This window comes from Staurois parvus, unplaced genomic scaffold (genome assembly GCF_062004578.1).
Source record: "Staurois parvus isolate SC_StPar_1 unplaced genomic scaffold, SC_StPar_1.0 ptg000011l, whole genome shotgun sequence".
Taxonomy (NCBI): domain Eukaryota; kingdom Metazoa; phylum Chordata; class Amphibia; order Anura; family Ranidae; genus Staurois; species Staurois parvus.
In genome coordinates this window covers 12,258,487-12,277,832 of record NW_028317807.1, presented here as the reverse complement: position 1 = coordinate 12,277,832, position 19,346 = coordinate 12,258,487, and the positions used below count along the sequence as shown (strand labels likewise).

General features: G+C 39.2%; 1 protein-coding gene across 4 annotated transcripts in view; it reads right to left on the bottom strand.

Moving 5' to 3' along the window:
• PARD3B (par-3 family cell polarity regulator beta) overlaps positions 1-19,346 on the bottom strand; it is a 1,797,179-nt gene that overhangs the window by 1,435,740 nt on the left and 342,093 nt on the right. For all 4 annotated transcript variants that reach the window (XM_089670923.1, XM_089670934.1, XM_089670945.1 and 1 more), the window contains exon 4: positions 7,375-7,484. In XM_089670923.1, the coding sequence (XP_089527049.1) occupies positions 7,375-7,484 (110 nt within the window). The remainder of the gene's footprint in view (positions 1-7,374; positions 7,485-19,346) is intronic.

Sequence of the window (19,346 nt, the reverse complement as noted above, 5' to 3'; positions counted from 1 at the left end):
TTTTTGGCTGCAAAAAATGCAATGTTGTCCAATCTCATCAAAACCAAATGACTGACTAAAACAGTGCTATACAGCTGGTACTATACTGGTATTAAGCTGGTTATAGATATCAGTGAATGTTTGGATGTGTGTATGATTTACTAACGGCAAATATACTGTGTACTACAAGTGCAGTTGCTCCAGAGCTTAGTAAATGAGGTAAAGCACAATGGCTAAATGGTTAGCACTTCCGCCTGGCAGTTGGTTCGAAACCCAGCCACGGGCACCACCTGCCTGGAGTTTGCATGTTCTCCCTGTGCCTGCGTGGGTTTCCTCTGGGTACTCCGGTTTCCTTCCACACTCCAAAGACATGCTGGTAGGTTAATTGAATCCTGTCTAAATAGGCCCTAGTATGTATATGTATGAATGTAAGTTAGGCACCTTAGATTGTACATCCCTTGAGGGTAAGGGACTGATGTGAATGTATAATATATATGTAAAGTGCTGCATAAATTGACGGCGCTATATAAGTACCTGAAATAAATAATAAATACTTAAAAATACACAATCACAAACAAGGAAAATAAAATAACAGCGTTTTTGCTTGCACATGATTGGATGATAGAAATCAGCAGAACTTTCCCCCATTGCAGAGCTTCCCTTCAGATCTAGAGCAACTACACTTGCAGTGCACAGACTATTTGCCTTTAGTAAATCAACCCCAAAGTCTTTTGGCTCAGTTTCTTCCCCTAGTTTTTATAACACCGGGACTTCGGTTTGGGCAACGAGGGAAGAGAGGTTACATCTGAGTGGACAGTAGTAACACTGCCTTATCTCAGGGGAAACAATTGTATTGGGGCTAGTGTTTCTAACTGCTTAATCACTTTGTCTCCCTAGAATGGTTTTCAGAGGGACTGCCCCATAGACATATAATCATCACTCAAGCCAGCTGAAAACAGCTGTCTTTGGGCAGGTGTTTGATAAAGCATATGAGACAACATAATAGTTGTGTACAGTGGGGATCGAAAGTTTGGGCACCCCAGCTAAAAATTTGTATTAATGTGCATAAAGAAGCCAAGGAAAGATGGAAAAATCTCCAAAAGGCATCAAATTACAGATTAGACATTCTTATAATATGTCAACAAAAGTTAGATTTTATTTCCATCATTTACACTTTCAAAATAACAGAAAACAAAAAAATGGCGTCTGCAAAAGTTTGGGCACCCTGCAGAGTTAATATCTTGTACTGCCCCCTTTGGCAAGTATCACAGCTTGTAAACGCTTTTTGTAGCCAGCCAAGAGTCTTTCAATTCTTGTTTGAGGTATCTTTGCCCATTCTTCCTTACAAAAGTCTTCCAGTTCTTTGAGATTTCTGGGCTGTCTGTCACGCACGGCTCTTTTAAGGTCTATCCATAGATTTTCAATTATGTTGAGGTCAGGAGATTGTGAAGGCCATGGCAAAACCTTCAGTTTATGCCTCTTGATGTAATCCCCCGTGGATTTCGAGGTGTGTTTAGGATCATTATCCATTTGTAGAAGCCATCCTCTCTTTAACTTCAGCTTTTTCACAGATGGCATCAAGTTACCATCCAAAATTTGCTGAAATTTTATGGAATCCATTTTTTCTTCTACTTGTGAGATGTTCCCTGTGCCACTGGCTGCAACACAACCCCAAAGCATGATTGATCCAACCCCATGCTTAACAGTTGGACAGAGGTTCTTTTCATTAAACTCTGTGCCCCTTCTTCTCCAAACGTACCTTTGCTCATTCCGGCCAAAAAGTTCAATTTTAACCTCATCAGTCCACAGAACTTGTTTCCAAAATGCATCAGGCTTGTCTATATGTTCATTTGCAAAGTTCAAACGATGATTTTTGTGGTGAGGACGTAGAAGAGGTTTTCTTCTGATGACTCTTCCATGAAGACCATATTTGTACAAGTATCTCTTTATAGTGGAATAGGGTACCACAACTCCAGTGTCTGCCAGGTCTTTCTGGAGGGATCGTGCAGTCAAACGTGGGCTTTGAATTGTTTTTCTCACAATCCTGCGAGCTGTTCTGTCTGATATTTTTCTTGGTCTTCCAGATCTTGCTTTAACTTCCACTGTTCCTGATGACTGCCATTTCTTAATTACATTCCGAACAGAGGATATTGACATCTGAAAACGCTTTGCTATCTTCTTATAGCCTTCTCCAGCTTTGTGAGCGTCAACTATTTTCAGTTTCAGTTTTCTAGAAAACTGCTTAGAAGAACCCATGGTGTTGATTGTTGGGGCAAGGTCAGATGAGTCTGGGCATTTAAAACCTTTGAGATTGACATCATCTGGTCTTCCCAGACGATGATTGAGAACAATCCATGACACTGGCAGGTCTCAGCTTGGCAAAGGGGGCAGTGCATGCTATAAATTCTGCAGGGTGCCCAAACATTTTTTTGTTTTCTGTTATTTTGAAAGTGTAAATGATGGAAATAAAATCTAACTTTTGTTGACATATTATAAGAATGTCTAATCTGTAATTTGATGCCTTTTGGAGATTTTTCCATCTTTCCTTGGCTTCTTTATGCACATTAATACAAATTTTTAGCTGGGGTGCCCAAACTTTCGATCCCCACTGTATATGCCTGCAGAAGGAGCAAACAAAACTAGAAATGGAAAGCTGAATTAATGTAGATCCTCGTGGAATTGCAATGGGATGAGGCTGACACAAACCCCAGAGCACTGCAATAAGCCAACGGAAAAGGGTGTATTGCTCACCCTCTATTTTTCCTGTCAGTAGAACATACTGCTTGCAACGCCTCTTAAGGTTCAGAATGTCAACGCTATTTTTCTGCAAGCTGTATTTCATCTACCATATTTCCCAGCAGTGAAAAGGTTAAGTCTGGAGAGATGCACTCTAATATCTGAATCTGGCTGACTTTTATGTAAAATTCCAGTTTTCAGCTCTTACTGGACAAACAATCGTGCTTGGAAATACTACAGAATGCTGCTGGGGTAGTGTTTACAGCCCTGGGGATGCAGATGAATTCAAATGCATTGCAAACAGCTGGTTTGAGAGACCAACTGTCTCAGAGGTGCAAGGATAGGGAAGGAGGTGATGGAGCTATAAACACAGCCAGCATGAAGGTCAGTGTGAAAGCCGAGGCCATCTGTCGTCTGGGGTGCGCTGAATTCTGGTGGCCTGGCTCAGTTATTTCCCAGTGAGTGACAGGCTCCCTCCCAAGAGAAAAGACAGAAAAGAAACCACATGTTGGTTCAGGCTGAGAAAGATAGGATGTGCACAGTGGAGAGCAAAATGTTAACAAATTAATGATTAAAACGCTACATTCTCCTTCACTTGGTCTTTGTGGAACAGAGAAATTTAGGGAAATATAGACAGCTGCATGCTTATTTAATAAGGCTGTATCATCTGTAGAGACTAAGCAAAATATATTTATTCTTTTATTGATTAGACTGCAGTAAACTGAAATCTGATTTGTTATTTGTAAATGAACGCTACACAGCTACTGAACTGATTATATAACTTTGGACCTATTTTATTTTTCATAACACGTAAAGGAAAAAAATGTTGCAATACTCCCCGTTAATTTTACATTAGAATTTAAAGGATAAATTCACCTTTGATAACACGTTATATGTTCCACCTGTTTTTAAGGTGGAACATGTAACATGTTCCCATAGCCGCAGCTGCAGCCCGCCGCCCCCCTCTCCCTCTGACAGATAGTATGGGGAGCCTTCTCCCCGTGCAACCTGTCAAATTTGAAAACAGCACAGCCGTGTGGGCCTCCACCCACACCTCAGCGTCATTCATTCACGGACTTCCGTGAATTAATGAACTGCAAGTCCCAACAGCCTTAGCGGCTGTCAGCTTGTAGTTTTCAATGAACTACTATGGTGCTGTGGAGCGCCGTGGTAGTCCATTGAAGCTTCCTGTCAGAATATCTGCTTGCTCATATATCCCGTAAAAAAATATTCTGACAGGTCTACAGAAGACCTGCATGGCATCAGCGATCTACTGCAATGCAATGTGCAATGCTTTCCAGGCTCCTGTAGACAAACATAATAAAGGCACATTTTTTTACCTGCAAAAAAGGTGCATTTATTATTTTTGTCTCAAAGGTGAACTTATCCTTTAAAAAAAGCAATTAATTAAAAAAAAACAGGTTTTACGACTTATAACTACAGTTTTGGACAAGGAAAGGTAAAGAACATAGTCTGCTTGCAAATTGAAAAGTACAGCAACTTGACGCACAGCTGAAGGGACGTCAGTTCAGGTGTCATTTTCACCTCTAGCATGGCAAAAACGTTATGACATCCATAAAATTAACTGCTTTTTTTGCAGGTAGAATAATTTAAAGTAACTGCTGCCATCTAAATGAAATTTTAAAGTATGTTATATGGGAAAAGACAGCTTTTAATACTTACCTGCCCAGGTGCCAGTTGCAACAATCTTGATGGTCATTAGGAAATAAATACCACTGCCAAAGAACCTTCTGTATCAGATAAACTACCAGAAGTGTTGGATCAAGATCCATCGTTGGTTCTGTCCACTGGGCCCTACATCATTTCTGTGTCCTGTAGTGATGTAGGAGAGTTGGTGGCTGGAACTTTAGAGCGAAAGGTCCATAACAGATTAAAAGTGGAAAGGGAAATATACTTGTCTCAAAGACCCCATGATAAAATTCACTGAAGTGCCATCTCTAAAACTTGGGAAATATATGAAAAATGCATAAAAATCTGAACTTTCATGACCTTGGAAGAAACACCCAAATATGAAACTACTCGATTGTTTTGTGCTTTTAAATTTAAAGTAGTATTAAACCCTCAACATTTTTTATTTTATAACACATTGAGCACAATAAAATAAACATTCTCCAGTAAACTAGTTGTTAACTTTCTTACCCCAGCTTCTGGCTCTTACTCTTAGGGCTGCTTCCCTGAACTTTCAGTCCACATAGGAAATAGTTAAAACAGTGGACAGTGCAGTCTCCAATCACTCTGCCAGCTTGGAGAAGGGAGGAGAGTAGAAAACAGGGACATGCTTTGCCATCCTAGACCAAGGGGCTGTGTGCTTCTATTGATACACACAGTATAGAGAGAAACAACACTAGTCACTGCATGCAAGGGTGACTCCATAGGTTACTGCAAGAAAGAAGCCACCCTGAAACAGGAAACTTGGGGCAGTGGTCATGGCACCTGTCTAAACTGGAAAATAAGCAAAGATTAAACTATAAAGAAGCTGCGCACTCAGTAAGTGTTAAAACAGCTGCTGGAAGTGCTTAAAAACCAAGGATTTAATATCACTTTAAAGCTGAACTGTGGTAATTAACCGTTTCAATACCATGCAATTTTACACCTTCCTGCCCAGGCCAGTTTTCAGGTTTCAGCGCTCTCACACTTTGAATGACAATTGCGCGGTCATACAACATTGTACCCAAACTAAAATTTGATCATTTTCTTCACACAACTAGAGCTTTCTTTTGGTGGTATTTAATCACCGCTGGGGTTTTTATTTTTTGCTAAATTAACAAAAAAAGACCAAAAATTTTGAAAAAAAAACACATTTTTCTTTGTTTCTGTTATAAAAGTTTACAAATAAATAATTGTTCTTCATAAATTTAGGCCGAGATGTATTCTGCTACATGTCTTTGGTGAAAATAACCCAAATTAGGATGTATTTTTTAGTTTGTAGGAAAGTTATAGAGTTCACAAACTATGGTATAGATCTGAATATTGATCAATCCTGAAGTACTGACAGCCAATCTAATATCTTGAGGTCCAAGAATGTCAGAACAGTACAGATATCCCCCAAATGACCCCTTTTTGCAGAGTAGACAGTCCGACGTACTTCATAAGAGGCATGGCGAGTTTTTTGAAGTTGTATTTTTTTGTCATAATTTTTCGGAAAATGAAAAAATTTAAAAAATTATTTTCACTATTTTTTTTTTTTACATACTGTCACCAGTGCAGTACAGCGTCATCATATAACTGGCATGGCGGTGAACAGCGACACTGACTGGTGACAGTATGAAAAAAAAATATTTTTTTTTTTTTTATTTTTTTTATTTTTTTATTATATTTAATTTTTTATTACATTTTTTTTTTATTTTTTTTAAGATTTTTTTTCATATTTTACTATGACCAAAATAGTACAATGTTACCATAGTAACACTGTACTACTTTGGGGAAGTGATCAGTATTTTTTTTTTTTACACAATTTGCTGATAGCAAAGAATTACTTTGCTATAAGCAAGCATTTACCTGAATGAAATCGATTCATTCAGCTTTTTTTTTTTTTTTTTTTTTTTTGTGCTTAGCTGTGATTTGGTCACAGCTAATCACATGACATGTGCATGTGATTAGCTGTGACCATTCACAGCTAGGCACTAGTATACAATGGGTGGCATCATGAATGAAGCCATCCATTGTATACAACTGTCATGTGACCTGCTGTGATTGGTCACAGCAGGTCACATGGTACCGGCAACGGGAGCCGGTACTCGGATCTGTCATCGGCCGTGTCCGAGGTGCACGGGCGGTGACAGATCGCACTGCTGCATCGCTCTGCAACCGCCAAATGGCGTGCACCCGGAAAGCTGCAGCGCTTTTCAAGCCGCCAAACGGCCATTGGCCGGGCGGCTAATGGTTAAAATATTAACCTTGCATTAAGCATTTCAGTATTTTTCCTTTATTTTCACCTAGCTGCTTCAGCCAATAAATCTGTTATTTTTCAAATACATTTAACAGACCAAGTTTTCCACAAAAAGTGTCTACTAGAGGGTCGAGTCAAACCATTTACCACTGACAGTGCACTAATAATAGTTAGCTTTTATTCATTTATATAAAACCATTATCCCAAAGGAATGAGAAAAAAACTGTTTCTGTAACTGCTTAAAATTCTGCCCGGGATTTAAAATGCCCTAGTGTGAATGGAGCCTTACTGTGATAGTAGCTATCGTCCTGTTCCAGAGTGAGCAGTTTGCCCTCTGCATGCTGACCACAAGGAGTTGCTCACTTAGCACTGCTGCCATACACAGAATATCTTGTATTCTTTTCAATGAAGGGGAGTAATTATCTAATTAAGGTGGAAAGGAACTCGATGATATCCTGATACCCACCACATCCATTCAGAGACTGCTTTATATTAAATAAAATACTAAAAAATAAATACAGGCATTGTATTAATGGCAGCAGTGCTGACAGAGTGACCCCCTGTGGTCAGCATGCAGGAGGAGTGGCTCGCAAAGAACTTCCTCAGCGGCCCCTCAGGTATAAAATATGAATACTTTCATTGGTCCAAGATGGACAAATGTAAATATGCAGTTAGGATCATACCAGGAGTTCAGCATTAATTCTGATTTTGCCTGTGCTTTTCATCATATTGCTTGTATTCATACTAACCTGAAGAGTAGCTTTCAAACTCTGATCAGCAGTGTGAGAAGATCCTGGATGAAAATCAGGCACTGGTCCAATGGTTGGGTCACTGCTTCGTCTCACCAGCAGAGGGGTTCCTGCAACAGAGTAGAAAACAGTCAGAAGGAAGGACAGAGAGAGCAGCAGCTTCTTTGATATCTGTACAGCAGACTCCTAAAATATTATTTTTCCCAGTCTGTGTTTCATGTGCTCACTGCACGACAAAAAGTATGTTCCTTTTGGAAAAATAAACATAAAACGCAGGACATAGCAAGAAATATCTTTTGAGCTGTCTGGTAAATGTTAATGCTTCTCATTTGGACCTGTCATCTGCAGAAAGAAAATAAATGGATTAAGCCACAGCATTTCAGTGGTTAGAAGGTCAATAGCCATTTAAAATTTCCAATGCCATCCAAAGCCTACCTGTGCTAGTCATAAGAATATATTAAATACCAATAAAACAAATTGAGTTAATTTAATGTGAAAGCTGGGATGGAAACCAATAAAGCTGATCCATTATGAGTTGAAAAAAGGTTTTCCACTGTGAGCTTTAGAACAGCTACAGTGTCTAACTGTGCTTAGACACAGCCATAAAGAGGATTACATGGGGGAGCACCTTGTTTCTATGTATTTAGTTTTATTGATCACTCTTCCTTACAAAACATGTTAAACGGACAGCTGAAAAAAAAAATAAAATCAACTCTTAGCTTACATGCTAGAAATAAACTTTTGTGTTAAAAAGGCTGTGGTGTCTGGGAATCACACATAATGGAAATTAGCATTCAATGACTATAACTTCCGTAACCACACCATGGATGTGAATTCATTAAAGAAATCACAATTTCCCATTTAGGCTCAAGAGCTTCATTATCCTAACTGGTAGCTTTGCAGGATATATGACAGCTTGTTTGCATAATGACAGTGAACATTTTTTTTAAAGAGATGAAAAAGAACGACCAGCAAATAACGGAAATTAACATATTTTAAGTGTAATGTGTAACCGCTATTTATGTTGTTTGGAACAAAGAAATGTCCTGATCACTAGATGAACACTCCAGCCTCTCTTCCTACTACAAATTTGCTTTTTATTTTTATTACATTTTTTTCCCTTATAAAGCCTCAGTCCTCTAAACTAAAGGTACATACAAACCTGATCTAATTATTGTCCAGCCCTGTTGAATCTCATTTTCAGAAAAAATAAAGTTGTACTCTCAAAATATACAAATTAATAAAGCTCTGTATTCATCAACTTTTTTTATTGCAAGCAGTATGAGTACCTCAATTTGACTTATTATCAGCCTCTTGCAGTCCCTTGAGCAGACTGGGGGATGGAAAAGCAGTACTATAAGCCCAGTCAATTGTGCTGAAGTGTTCAAGTGCTAACAAGGAACCTGCTGATAGGGGGAGAGAGCAGAGTCACAGAAAAAGATCAGTCTGCTGCTGTTCTTTTCATTGTCCAGTCACAGGCTGAGGAAAGAACAAGACCTGTAAGGTTTTGTTCCGCAAGGTTATGACCTGTAACCCGGAGGAAAGAAAACCAGGCCTTCCGCCCTGTGATGTATAAGGGAGTATAAATCTTAGAACTACTGAAAAATACAAATCCTTTGTCAAGCAAACAGCTCCTATATGTGTATTTCATTTGTGTATTTAGCCACATGCCTCTAGTTCAGTCTCAACAGATGACAAGGATGCATCTGAGTGCCCCGACCAAGTGAGCATTGGGTGGGGAAATACCCAGACAACATTTATCAGCTTCAGAATCCATCAATTAACTTGACAATAATTTTGTCCCTAACACACTTACCTAAACAATTTTAAACTTAAAAAAATAAGCTTATATTTTCTTCATTGTTTTAATAAATCACCTGCTCATGTGTTATATTAAAAGGGGACATAGGACAAAATGTGAACAGAAATGCATTTTTGGAAACTTATTACATTTTTTAATCAGACTTTTAATCCCTTTATGATCACCCAACACATATGTTCAGCAGCAAAAACATGTGTTTTAATGCCCAGACGCTGCACAAATGCATCGCTGTGCCACCAATATTTATGTTCTGAAAATGTGTTCACTGTGCGCTCCTAGCAATAAGACCGAGCAGTCCAAGACCAGCAGGACTGGTTTCTAATCATGTGACCTCTGTCACAGTGGACACAAGATTTGCAATCCTAACTCCTCCCCCCTCCAGCCATTCAGAACTGTTTAAAGGGTCCTTAGAGTGGGCAGGAAGGGGTTAACTTTGCACATGTTTTTAAAAGTACAAATGCAGAGACACAGAAAGAGAGAGACAAAGACACAGTACCATCTTAAAAACAAATCTCCAGACTGCATATGGTAACCATGTTCGGTGGTCATGGTGGCCACATGATTGGGTGAGACCTTCAGTCTGCGACCTGTCAGTAACATCACATTCTCTGAACAAATACAGGTGAACATTCACCCCTAGATTAACCTTGTCTAAGAATTTTAATCTACAGAATGTCATGCAGTGGTTAGTTTAGTGTTTTCCAAGCTTGTTTACAAGTTCCATAAACAGTGCATTTACAGGTAGGGTAATTAGTATGTCAGTAACACAACCTAGCTAGTTTCCTGGATAGAAAAAAAAATGGACTGTGGTGCTTAACGTGGTACTAAAGGCAAAATTAAAATACGGGATGCAGTCTGTGTTTAGAATTGACAAAGCAGATTTTGTTTTTCTGAGTGTCCCTATGATTACGTTTTTTTTTTTACCTGTAGATCCTGCTGTTATTTTTCAATTTCGTTTAAAGTGGACCTGAACCCTCCTTTCCTTTACAGCTAAGCTGCCATCTTAGCCTCTGTTTGATCTGCAGTTGCCATGTTGCTGCACATGTGATCAGATATGACACCAACCATTTGAGGGCTTGAAAGTGCAGCTGAGAGTGAATATAAACACATTAGCAACGGTGTCTATTTTTACCACAGGCAAGCCTGGAATTTGAGTTTGACCAAGCTGTGCAGCAATAGTGGAAGATATACTGTAGGGCTCAGACAAGTCATTAAAACTGACAGGTGTGCTTACAATCGTCAGCTTTTATTCATTTAGTTATAACCTCCAGCCCAAAAGGAAACACAAATGTTTCTGTAGCTGCTTAAAATATGTTAGGTGGAGGTAGGCTTTAGTTTGTTAGTGTCTCCTATAATGTCCATCTAAATCTACTAGTCCAGCTAACACTACCTTCTCCAGGCAGTGCTGTCCAGGGTTGTCTCCTCTACTGCTACTCCATACAGACAGAAGCCACTCTAAGGGCTCATGTACACGGGGCGTTTGGAAAACTCTTCTAAACAATGGAAACTGACTGCAGAAAAATGTTGGTTTAAAAAAAGTCAGTTTAGCTGAATTTGCATACCGCATTTATGCACGTTTGCGTTTAGAAGCGTTTATAAAAGATAACCTCAGGAGACCCTCCCAAATGCCCAGAATGCACTGAAAAATAGTAAATTCACTAAAAAAAGCTACTAAAATACTGCATTAATTATTTTATCAAGTCATGCAGTATTTTAGTAGTGAAAAGCATGCATCATGTTTCAGCTGTCAGCAGAGTTCCCAGTGACCGCTGAATGTAAAAGAAAGAATTGCAGGAAATTAAAAAATAATTTTAAAAAATGTCCCCACACCAAAATTTGTTTAATAAAATGGCATGGGGTTCTCCCCAAAATCCATACCAGACCCTTATCCGAGCATGCAGCCCCGCAGGTCAGGAAAGGGGGGGGGCGAGCGAACATGGGGGGGCATGTGGCCTGGTATGGTTTGGTGGGGGGCGCTCACGCAAACTGGCCCTAACCCCTTTCCTGACCTGCCGGGCTGCATGCTCGGATAAGGGTCTGGTTTTTTGGGGGGAACCCTACGCCCTATATATTGTTTTGAATTTTGGCATGGAGCTTCCCCTCAAAATCCATACCAGACCCAAAGGGCTTGGTATGGATGGGAGGGGGGACCCCACACCGGTTTTTTAAATTATTTTTTAATTGCCGTCAATTCTTTCTTTTACATTCAGCTGTCATTGGGAACCCCACTGACAGCTGAAATATGATGCATGCTTTTCACTACTAAAATTCCGCATGACTTAATAAAATCATGCAGTATTTTAGTAGCCTTTTTTAGTGGATTCAAATAGTTTTTGTTTTTTTTAAATGCTATGCGGTATCCTACCGCATACTCGGGTGCGGTAGGATACCACTTAGCGAATTGTGCCCTGGATATGGACCAGTCAAAAACGCTTCTAAACGCAAACGCTTAAAAAAGTGGTTAACCACGTTTCCAAGTGTTTGGCGTTTGAAATGCAGGTAAAATCTACTCCTAAACGCAATTTTGCTGCGTTCAAAAAAACGACTGTAAACGCAACTGCCTGTAAACGACTATGTGTACATGGACACATAGGAAAACATTAGGGAGATTTCAGGGGCTGCTGGAAAAAACGCAGAAATGTTCCTGAAGGTCAGTTTATCAGCTGCAGCGTACATGAGTCCTTAGACAAGATGCACTTTAAGGATAAGTTTGGGAGATTGTGATCCAGTTTGTCATTAAAAAGAATGTCATCCAAAAAGATCTTAGCATAATGGTGCACACTATACGTTTTAATTATGCCTAAAACCCTATAGGAGCGTTTGGACTTCATTGGGTCTGTGGATCCCATTCTTAAGCTATGCTACAGCTTAGTGTGTGCTGCCCCCTGATAATTTATCCATAAGATTATATGGAAAGACCAGCAAGCTAGGGCTAGGTGAAACCTCTGCTCAGCACTGCACAAAACAACATATGTACCACATGTAACAAGAAAGTGCTATAGCCATGGTTATTGGGGTCATAAATTGAGGTCTCAACAACTCAAGGAAGCTTGCAAGTAATACAACTTTCAAATATTCGCCCAGTAACTGATAAAGTACTGTCTTTTAGGATTTATATTTGTGATGCTATGTCTTAATAAGACCTGTTACTAATGAACTGAGAAACAAACCAGAACAGACTAGCTAAATGAGAAAATAATATTAGCTTAGCCTGCTATTTATATTTTATCATTTCACTGCCACTAATATTAATTTCATACATTTTATATTTATACAAAATAAAATCTTTGACAGAACACGGTAACATACTTCCTAACCTTAGGACATGAGAAAGTGGGTCATATATTAGCATCAATATTTTTTCCCATTGAAACAAAGTGTTAATTGAGAAAAGAGAAAAAGGAGATGGGGATATAAGGAGGATACAAAAACAAAAGAAGCAGGGGAAACATTACAATGACCAATCATAACAATACACGAATAATGTAATACAATACATTGCTCATACAACTTTACAGTGGTAAAGTAAAATGCGGAAATTAAAGAAGAGTACAGAACATATAGTTCAAGCACATCGAAGACTGTCAAAAAATGTTCCACATATCAATATAAAGTATGCGAGTCCTCTTATGGCTCCCATCCATCTTTTCTACAACATCTAACAAGTACAATACTACTACAAGGACCTTTTTTTTTGGGGGGGGGGGTTATTTAGCAGATCAGAAGAAGGCAAAGTGACAGAGGGTGAGAAAATTTTATAACATACAGTAAAAAATGTCAGTGAGACTAGTATTAGTTTATAACAACCAAGATTCCTTAGTTGGTAGAGTGGCATGAATCTAAGTACATGCTATTTGTTTATGAGCTGCAAAAAAAGATCTCTTGTAAGAACATAATGGTAAATGTATCCAGCTCTAGGTACGGCGATAGGCCTAAGAGGCAAAGTGGGGGTTCAGTGTAATTGGGGAACCCATAGATCATGTAAAAATTTAATTACCTTTGAATAACTATGCATGTCTAGCTTACGTTAAAGAAGATTTCCTTAGAATTAGAGAACATCAGAAACAAGTGTGACAATTAGGAGAATTTGGAGAGTTTGGTGACAGGCATTAGGTGGGATCTATACAGAAGTGTTTCTCAACCTTTTTTCAGTCAAGGCACCCTTTAAAATTATGCACAATCTTGAGGCACCTCATTGTAAAATGTAAAAAAACAAACTAACAGTTTTACATAATGCAGCAGCACTTAAACACATAGGACACTCAACACTGGAGGTGATTTAAATTTACAAAGCCAACACAATTTTGCACACTGGTACTGACTAGTATTCCAGCATTTCATTCTCCCTCAGTTATTCTCCTTTATTTAGCTAATGTGACCTCAGTGTTGATGAAGAAGGGCAAACAAGGATTTCCCCAGGTGCCCAATGTCCTCTTTATCAGTCTATAACACTATTGGTTTTTAGATTGCCAGCAGCTAGCCCACACGGTGTCCAAAGTTGTAATGCTGCACAATTATAACCTGTGGCGTTGTGTAAACAAAAAGGCAGGCCTCATCCACCTGCCAGCTTGTTGACAGTTTTTGGGCAATTTTGAGACAATTTTTAGGCGCCCCTAAAGAACCAAGAAGACAGACTGGTTGAAAAAGACTGCTATTTAGTATATATAATGTCCATATTTTCCAGGAAAAAGATAATCTCCTGCCACACCTCCAGTCATGCTTCCATCAAAGACCATTAAAGTGAATTCCTAGTAAAACTTTGTTAGTTTAAGCTTTGAATAGTGTAAGGAATGGTTAAAACCCTTGAAAAGATTTTTTTCCCCCCACTAGGAATATCTGTCCTCCCTTTCAGTTTTTTAAAAAAAAATTAGAGAGAGGAAATTTCTGCCAAGTTAGGGGCAATCCCCTCCTAGACAGTTGCCACTGAATCATAGGCCCTCCCAGAAGGATTTCCCCTCAACTCCTGTGACAACCATAATATATTGGAATTTTTATCATGTTTAGAACTGGAACCAATGAACAAGTAAAATAGTGTATTAATCTTGCAGTTACATCATTAATCAACCTTGCTGCACAGGAAGTCTCTGGAGTTAATTTACTAAAACTGGAGAGTGCAAAATTTGGTGCAGCTGTGCATAGAAACCAGTCAGCTTTTAACCTCAGTATGTTCAATTAAGCTTTGACAAGAAAAAAAAAACTGATTTAAAAAAAACAAAAAACTGAAAGCTGACTGGTTTCTATGCAGAGCTGCACCAGATTTTGCACTCTCCAGTTTTAGTAAATCAACCCCTTTGTGTCATCCACCATTGATAAAACTGCAAGTTTAAGAGATGGTAACAAAGAAAAATTCCCAGCTCAACTTATCAGCCAGCCTGCAATCAACCAAATTATCCTGCCAAACAGTTCATGTTAAAAACAGGGGTTTAGTTTGCACACATTTGCAAATACATGAGTAAGCTACAGAACCTCTTCATGGCACCCCAGTATTTTCTACAGTCCTAACTCTATATAATTTGAGATTTCCCATAGTAGAAGCAGATGCATAATAATGGATAGGCTGATGGCAGGTAAGCCTGGAGGGAGCCCACCCCTCCTTAAAAGCACAACAGTATACTGGACACCCAGCATATAGCACAATGGCAGCCAAGGTGTCCAGTGCACCCCTCACCAATATACCAACAGTACAAACGGCAACTGCTCCAATCTATAACTGGCCTTTGCAGCAAGGAGCACATGGAAGGGCAAAGCATGTCAAACAACAAAGAAAAATTCCCAGCTCAACTTACTAATCAGCCTGCAACCAACCAAATAGTCCTGTACAACAGTTGCCATTAAAAACAAGGGTTTGGTGCTGCTAAAAATGTATGAAAGGAATAGTCCACCTTTAACAAAAATAAATAAATGTATAATAAATATACTGTGACCCAAACTAAATTGACAGGTGCAGCTCAAGGCTCCACAAGGTCCCCTTATGTAGCAACCACTTGGAATACGAACAAGGACAGAGCTCGTCCCAGCTCTAGACATCTAATGGAATAGTCCTGGAAGTCGCACATCTCTGCAAAACCCCGTAGAAAGGTGTATGACAATCTCAGCACGGCCTCCAACAGGCCACGCCCTCAATGTTTCACTCCGCCCATGAAGTTTAGTCTTACAGGGTTTTGCAGAGATGTACGACTTCCAGGTCTTCTCCCTTTTCCACTAGGTATAATAAATGTGCCCATATTGATGATTAAAAAATGTGCATTTATAATTTTTTCTTTGTATTAGGGCCACATTCACTGGACCACATGTGCACAGCTCTAGTTTTTGCTGTCTATTCTTCCAGTTTCAGATTCGTACTGATGTTATGAGGCTGGAGAAAATATCAAGGGACTACAAGTGAAGTGACATCACCACACTTGTGCTGCATTGAGAACTAGTAGTTTATCTGCCACAGTGGCGGTTGTGACAATGCCATGGCTGGGCAAAAGAAGTCATGAACAGCTGTGCCAAATTCAAATGATGAAAGGAGTCAGAAGGGAGAGGAAATCCCCCCCCCCCCAAAGGTTCTGTAAAATGGGAAGGGACAGTTTGAGAGTGGGGGCTGCAAACTGTGATCATGTTACAACTTAAATATTGGTGTAATATGAATCATGGTCAGAAAGATGGACTTTTCTTTTAAATACAATTGTTTGTTACAAGAGAAAGGCATACATTTTAATGTATAGTTTTACATCTACTATAACATAAAATCATGCTGCTAATTTTTACTGGAAAGAAAAACACATACGTGATTTATCTATGTTGTAAAGAAGGAATACATAAAGGCAAAAAATATATTTCGCATAGTTAAAAAACAACATCAAAGGAAAAGAATCAAAAAATGATTTGAGCAGCTGCTGCAAGCAGTTATTTTAATGGCATTTTAGTAATGTAAACATTTCAGTTCCCTTGTAGGATTCAGCTGTTTTGGCCTACCATTTGAAAATCACATAAAAGCTACATTTGGAACCCACCCTGACAACAATTCTTTCATGTCATCTCTGCTCAAGACTTTATTTTTCATCCATATCCACAGGATACAAATAAGGAGTGGAATATAATAAACAAAAATAAAACGTGACTTTAAAGGAGATTAGCTTATGATTCATAGAGATCCCCCAAATCACCAGGTATTGAGGGCACACTACAATTAGAAGATCATAAATGACAGTTTAGGATTAGACATTTTTTGGATTGCACAAAAATATTGCAGAGATAATCCATATGTCTAAATATGATAGTTGGTGACTAAAACTGAATGTCTAGTTTAGAGGTGTCAAACTGGTGGCCCTCCAGCAGTTGCAAAACTACAAGTCCCATCATGCCTCTGCCTTTAGGAGTCATGCTTGTAACTGTCAATCTTGCAATGCCTCATGGGACTTGTAGTTTGGCAACAGTTGGAGGGCCGCCAGTTTGACACCCTTGGTCTAGATTCTGCAGAAAATAAAAGTGGCTTTGCAATGACTGCAAACAGTCATTTTCTCCCAAGCAAGAGAGAGTTAAAGACAGGTTTGGAGAAACATGGCTTAATCTGCACCAAAGGGACAGTACACTGGTATCTGTACAGCAATACTTACATGCTGTACTTAATTTGATTTTAATAAACCACTCAAATAATTTTTCACTCCATGACTAGATAAATTAAGATATTAAACATGTGCACACCAGAAAAACAACCTGCGCCCCCCCCCCCCCCTTGAGTATGGTATGGATTTTGAGGGGAACCTCACACCAGAATTAAAAAAAAAAAAAAAAAAAAAAAAAAAGTGGCCTCACCCCAAAATCTATACCAGACCCTTATCCAAGCATGCAACCTGGCAGGTTAGGAACTATACCAAGCTATCTGCCCTCAACATGAGGAGTGCCCCATCCCCCACAGTCCCCATGTTGATGTGCCAAACTTGACATGCACTGCCAGCTTAAAAAAAAAAACAACTAAAATCCAAACAAAAGAAAATATAAAAGCGACATTTTAAAAGTGTAAAAAAAAAAGTTTGTAGTTTGGGTATATTTAATCGAAATACATAACTTTTATTGGAAAAAAGATAACGATAATTGCTCAAGCTCATGCTTCTAATGCACAAAACATACAGAAGCTACATAATAGGGCCATTTATTCTTTTCTGTACCAGTAACAATTTTTATATGTCGACTAGATATTGCTTTGTTCTTCTAAGAAAAGTCAAAGTAACCACTTTGATTTGACCCTTAATTTCAAGGGAGAGAGGGAATGCTGCAGCCCATCTTAAAAAAAAAAAAGAAAAAAAAAAAAAGACAGTTTCAGGTATTGAACAAAAGGAAATTAGAAACAGCTGCAAAGAGATGATTACTTACTTTCCCTTTGTCACAAAGAATCAATAAAAAGTCTAAAATAAGGAGCATTTTTCCAAACAGGTGGCAGTGATGATACAGATATTAGTTTAATTTGGACAAAAAGTGGCATATTAGGAGATTTGTGTTATTTTGTTTTGATAGTCATTGGCAATACCAGAGTCACTAGAGAACGGCTTGCAGTGTTATTAAGTACAAGAAAAATAAGCACAGCATGAGTGGGTGGGTGTAATTTACCAGCGTGGGAAGATAATCACAAGTTTTAACAATATTCTCTCCTTTCAAAGTTCTTTTTTTTTTGTCTTTGCATTATTTTCTTGCAATGCATTGCTTTACTCCTCCTTATGACATCTGTGTTTGTTATAAAAGGGACTTATTATATTTTAATATCTGTAGACTCAAGAGAGAGAATTATATAAAATATTTTTCAACATGGTCTAGGACGATTCATGATCCTGCAATATTACCCTAAGTTATATGGGAAGTATTAAAACATAATATACATGTTAGATGAATCATTAACAGAGGTTTATTTAACTTAAAAAAGGTGCAAAAATAAAATGCTGGGCATTTATTTTATAACTTCCATTCTTTCACATAAAAATCTAATGGAATATACAGGTAATTTCCATGCAGCTGGGGAAAGTCAGAACATGAAAACTTGACCATTATTAGACCACCTAGGTGTTCAACACTCAAAGCACTATTTGAAATAGTTTTGCATGTTTTTACTTATAAACAACCTAGCAGCCTTTTTAAAATTTTACAACTAACAGTAATTTCTATGTTTTGGGTGCACTCTGTAAGGCTACGTTCACACTAGCCTTGTGTGCAGGCGGCAGAGAGGCGTTTGGTAAGCGTTTTTACCGCTTCCCAAACGCCTCTGCCAATTCTGCACATGGTGCTGTTCTAACGGGAGCGTTTGCGTCGCGTCGCGTTGCGTCGCGGCAAAACGGACTCCTCTGGACGAGTCAGGAGGCTTTGAAGCCTCCTATTCTTGTCTATGGTGCCGCTCCGCAAATGCCCGGCCGGCGTTTGCGGTGCGGTTGCGACGCGGTTGCGGGGCGTTTGCGGAGCGGTAACACCACTCAAACTGCATTATAGGCGTTTGTGGGGCGTTATTAACGCTCGGCAAATGCCTAGCAACCGCCGCTAAACCGCGCATGCGGCGTTTGCGGAGCGTTTGCCGAGCGTTAATAACGCTCTGCAAACGCCGGACCAACGCTTGCCAAACGCTATAGGGGCGTTTGGCAAGCGTTGGCAAAACAGCCTAGTGTGAACGAGCCCTTACTGGGGGCTCAAGTTCTAATTTAGAAACTCACCATCCAATATCAACAACCAGACTCACCCAGCAGACCCTTTCACTTACCTCAAAAAAAGAATGCCCTTGCTGGCAGGGAATGCTGCCAATGGTAGCAACATCTTGCTCTCCTAGCAGGCAAGGGAACAACGCCAGGGAAACAAGAGGTCATAGATCAATTGTGTGGCATGGTCCCTAGTGATATTTGTAATGAGACCTGGTGATGTCACCCACAAAAACCTTTTAACCGCCACAATGGAATTGCATTCTTGGTTGGCAGGAATACTGTCAAGTTTTCCTCACTAGCAAGGGAGCAGGGATGGAGTGTCATTTCCCTCTCCCTGCTAGTGAGAGAGCAACTCCATATAAACAGGTAAGTTAGCTCGTATTGATCCTGACCTCAGTAAGTTGTTGCCTGTTTGCTCTTGAGATATTTCTGCTAGTTCCCTAAGATTTGGAGTGAAATTTAGTGATGTCACTACAGTAATGCTCACT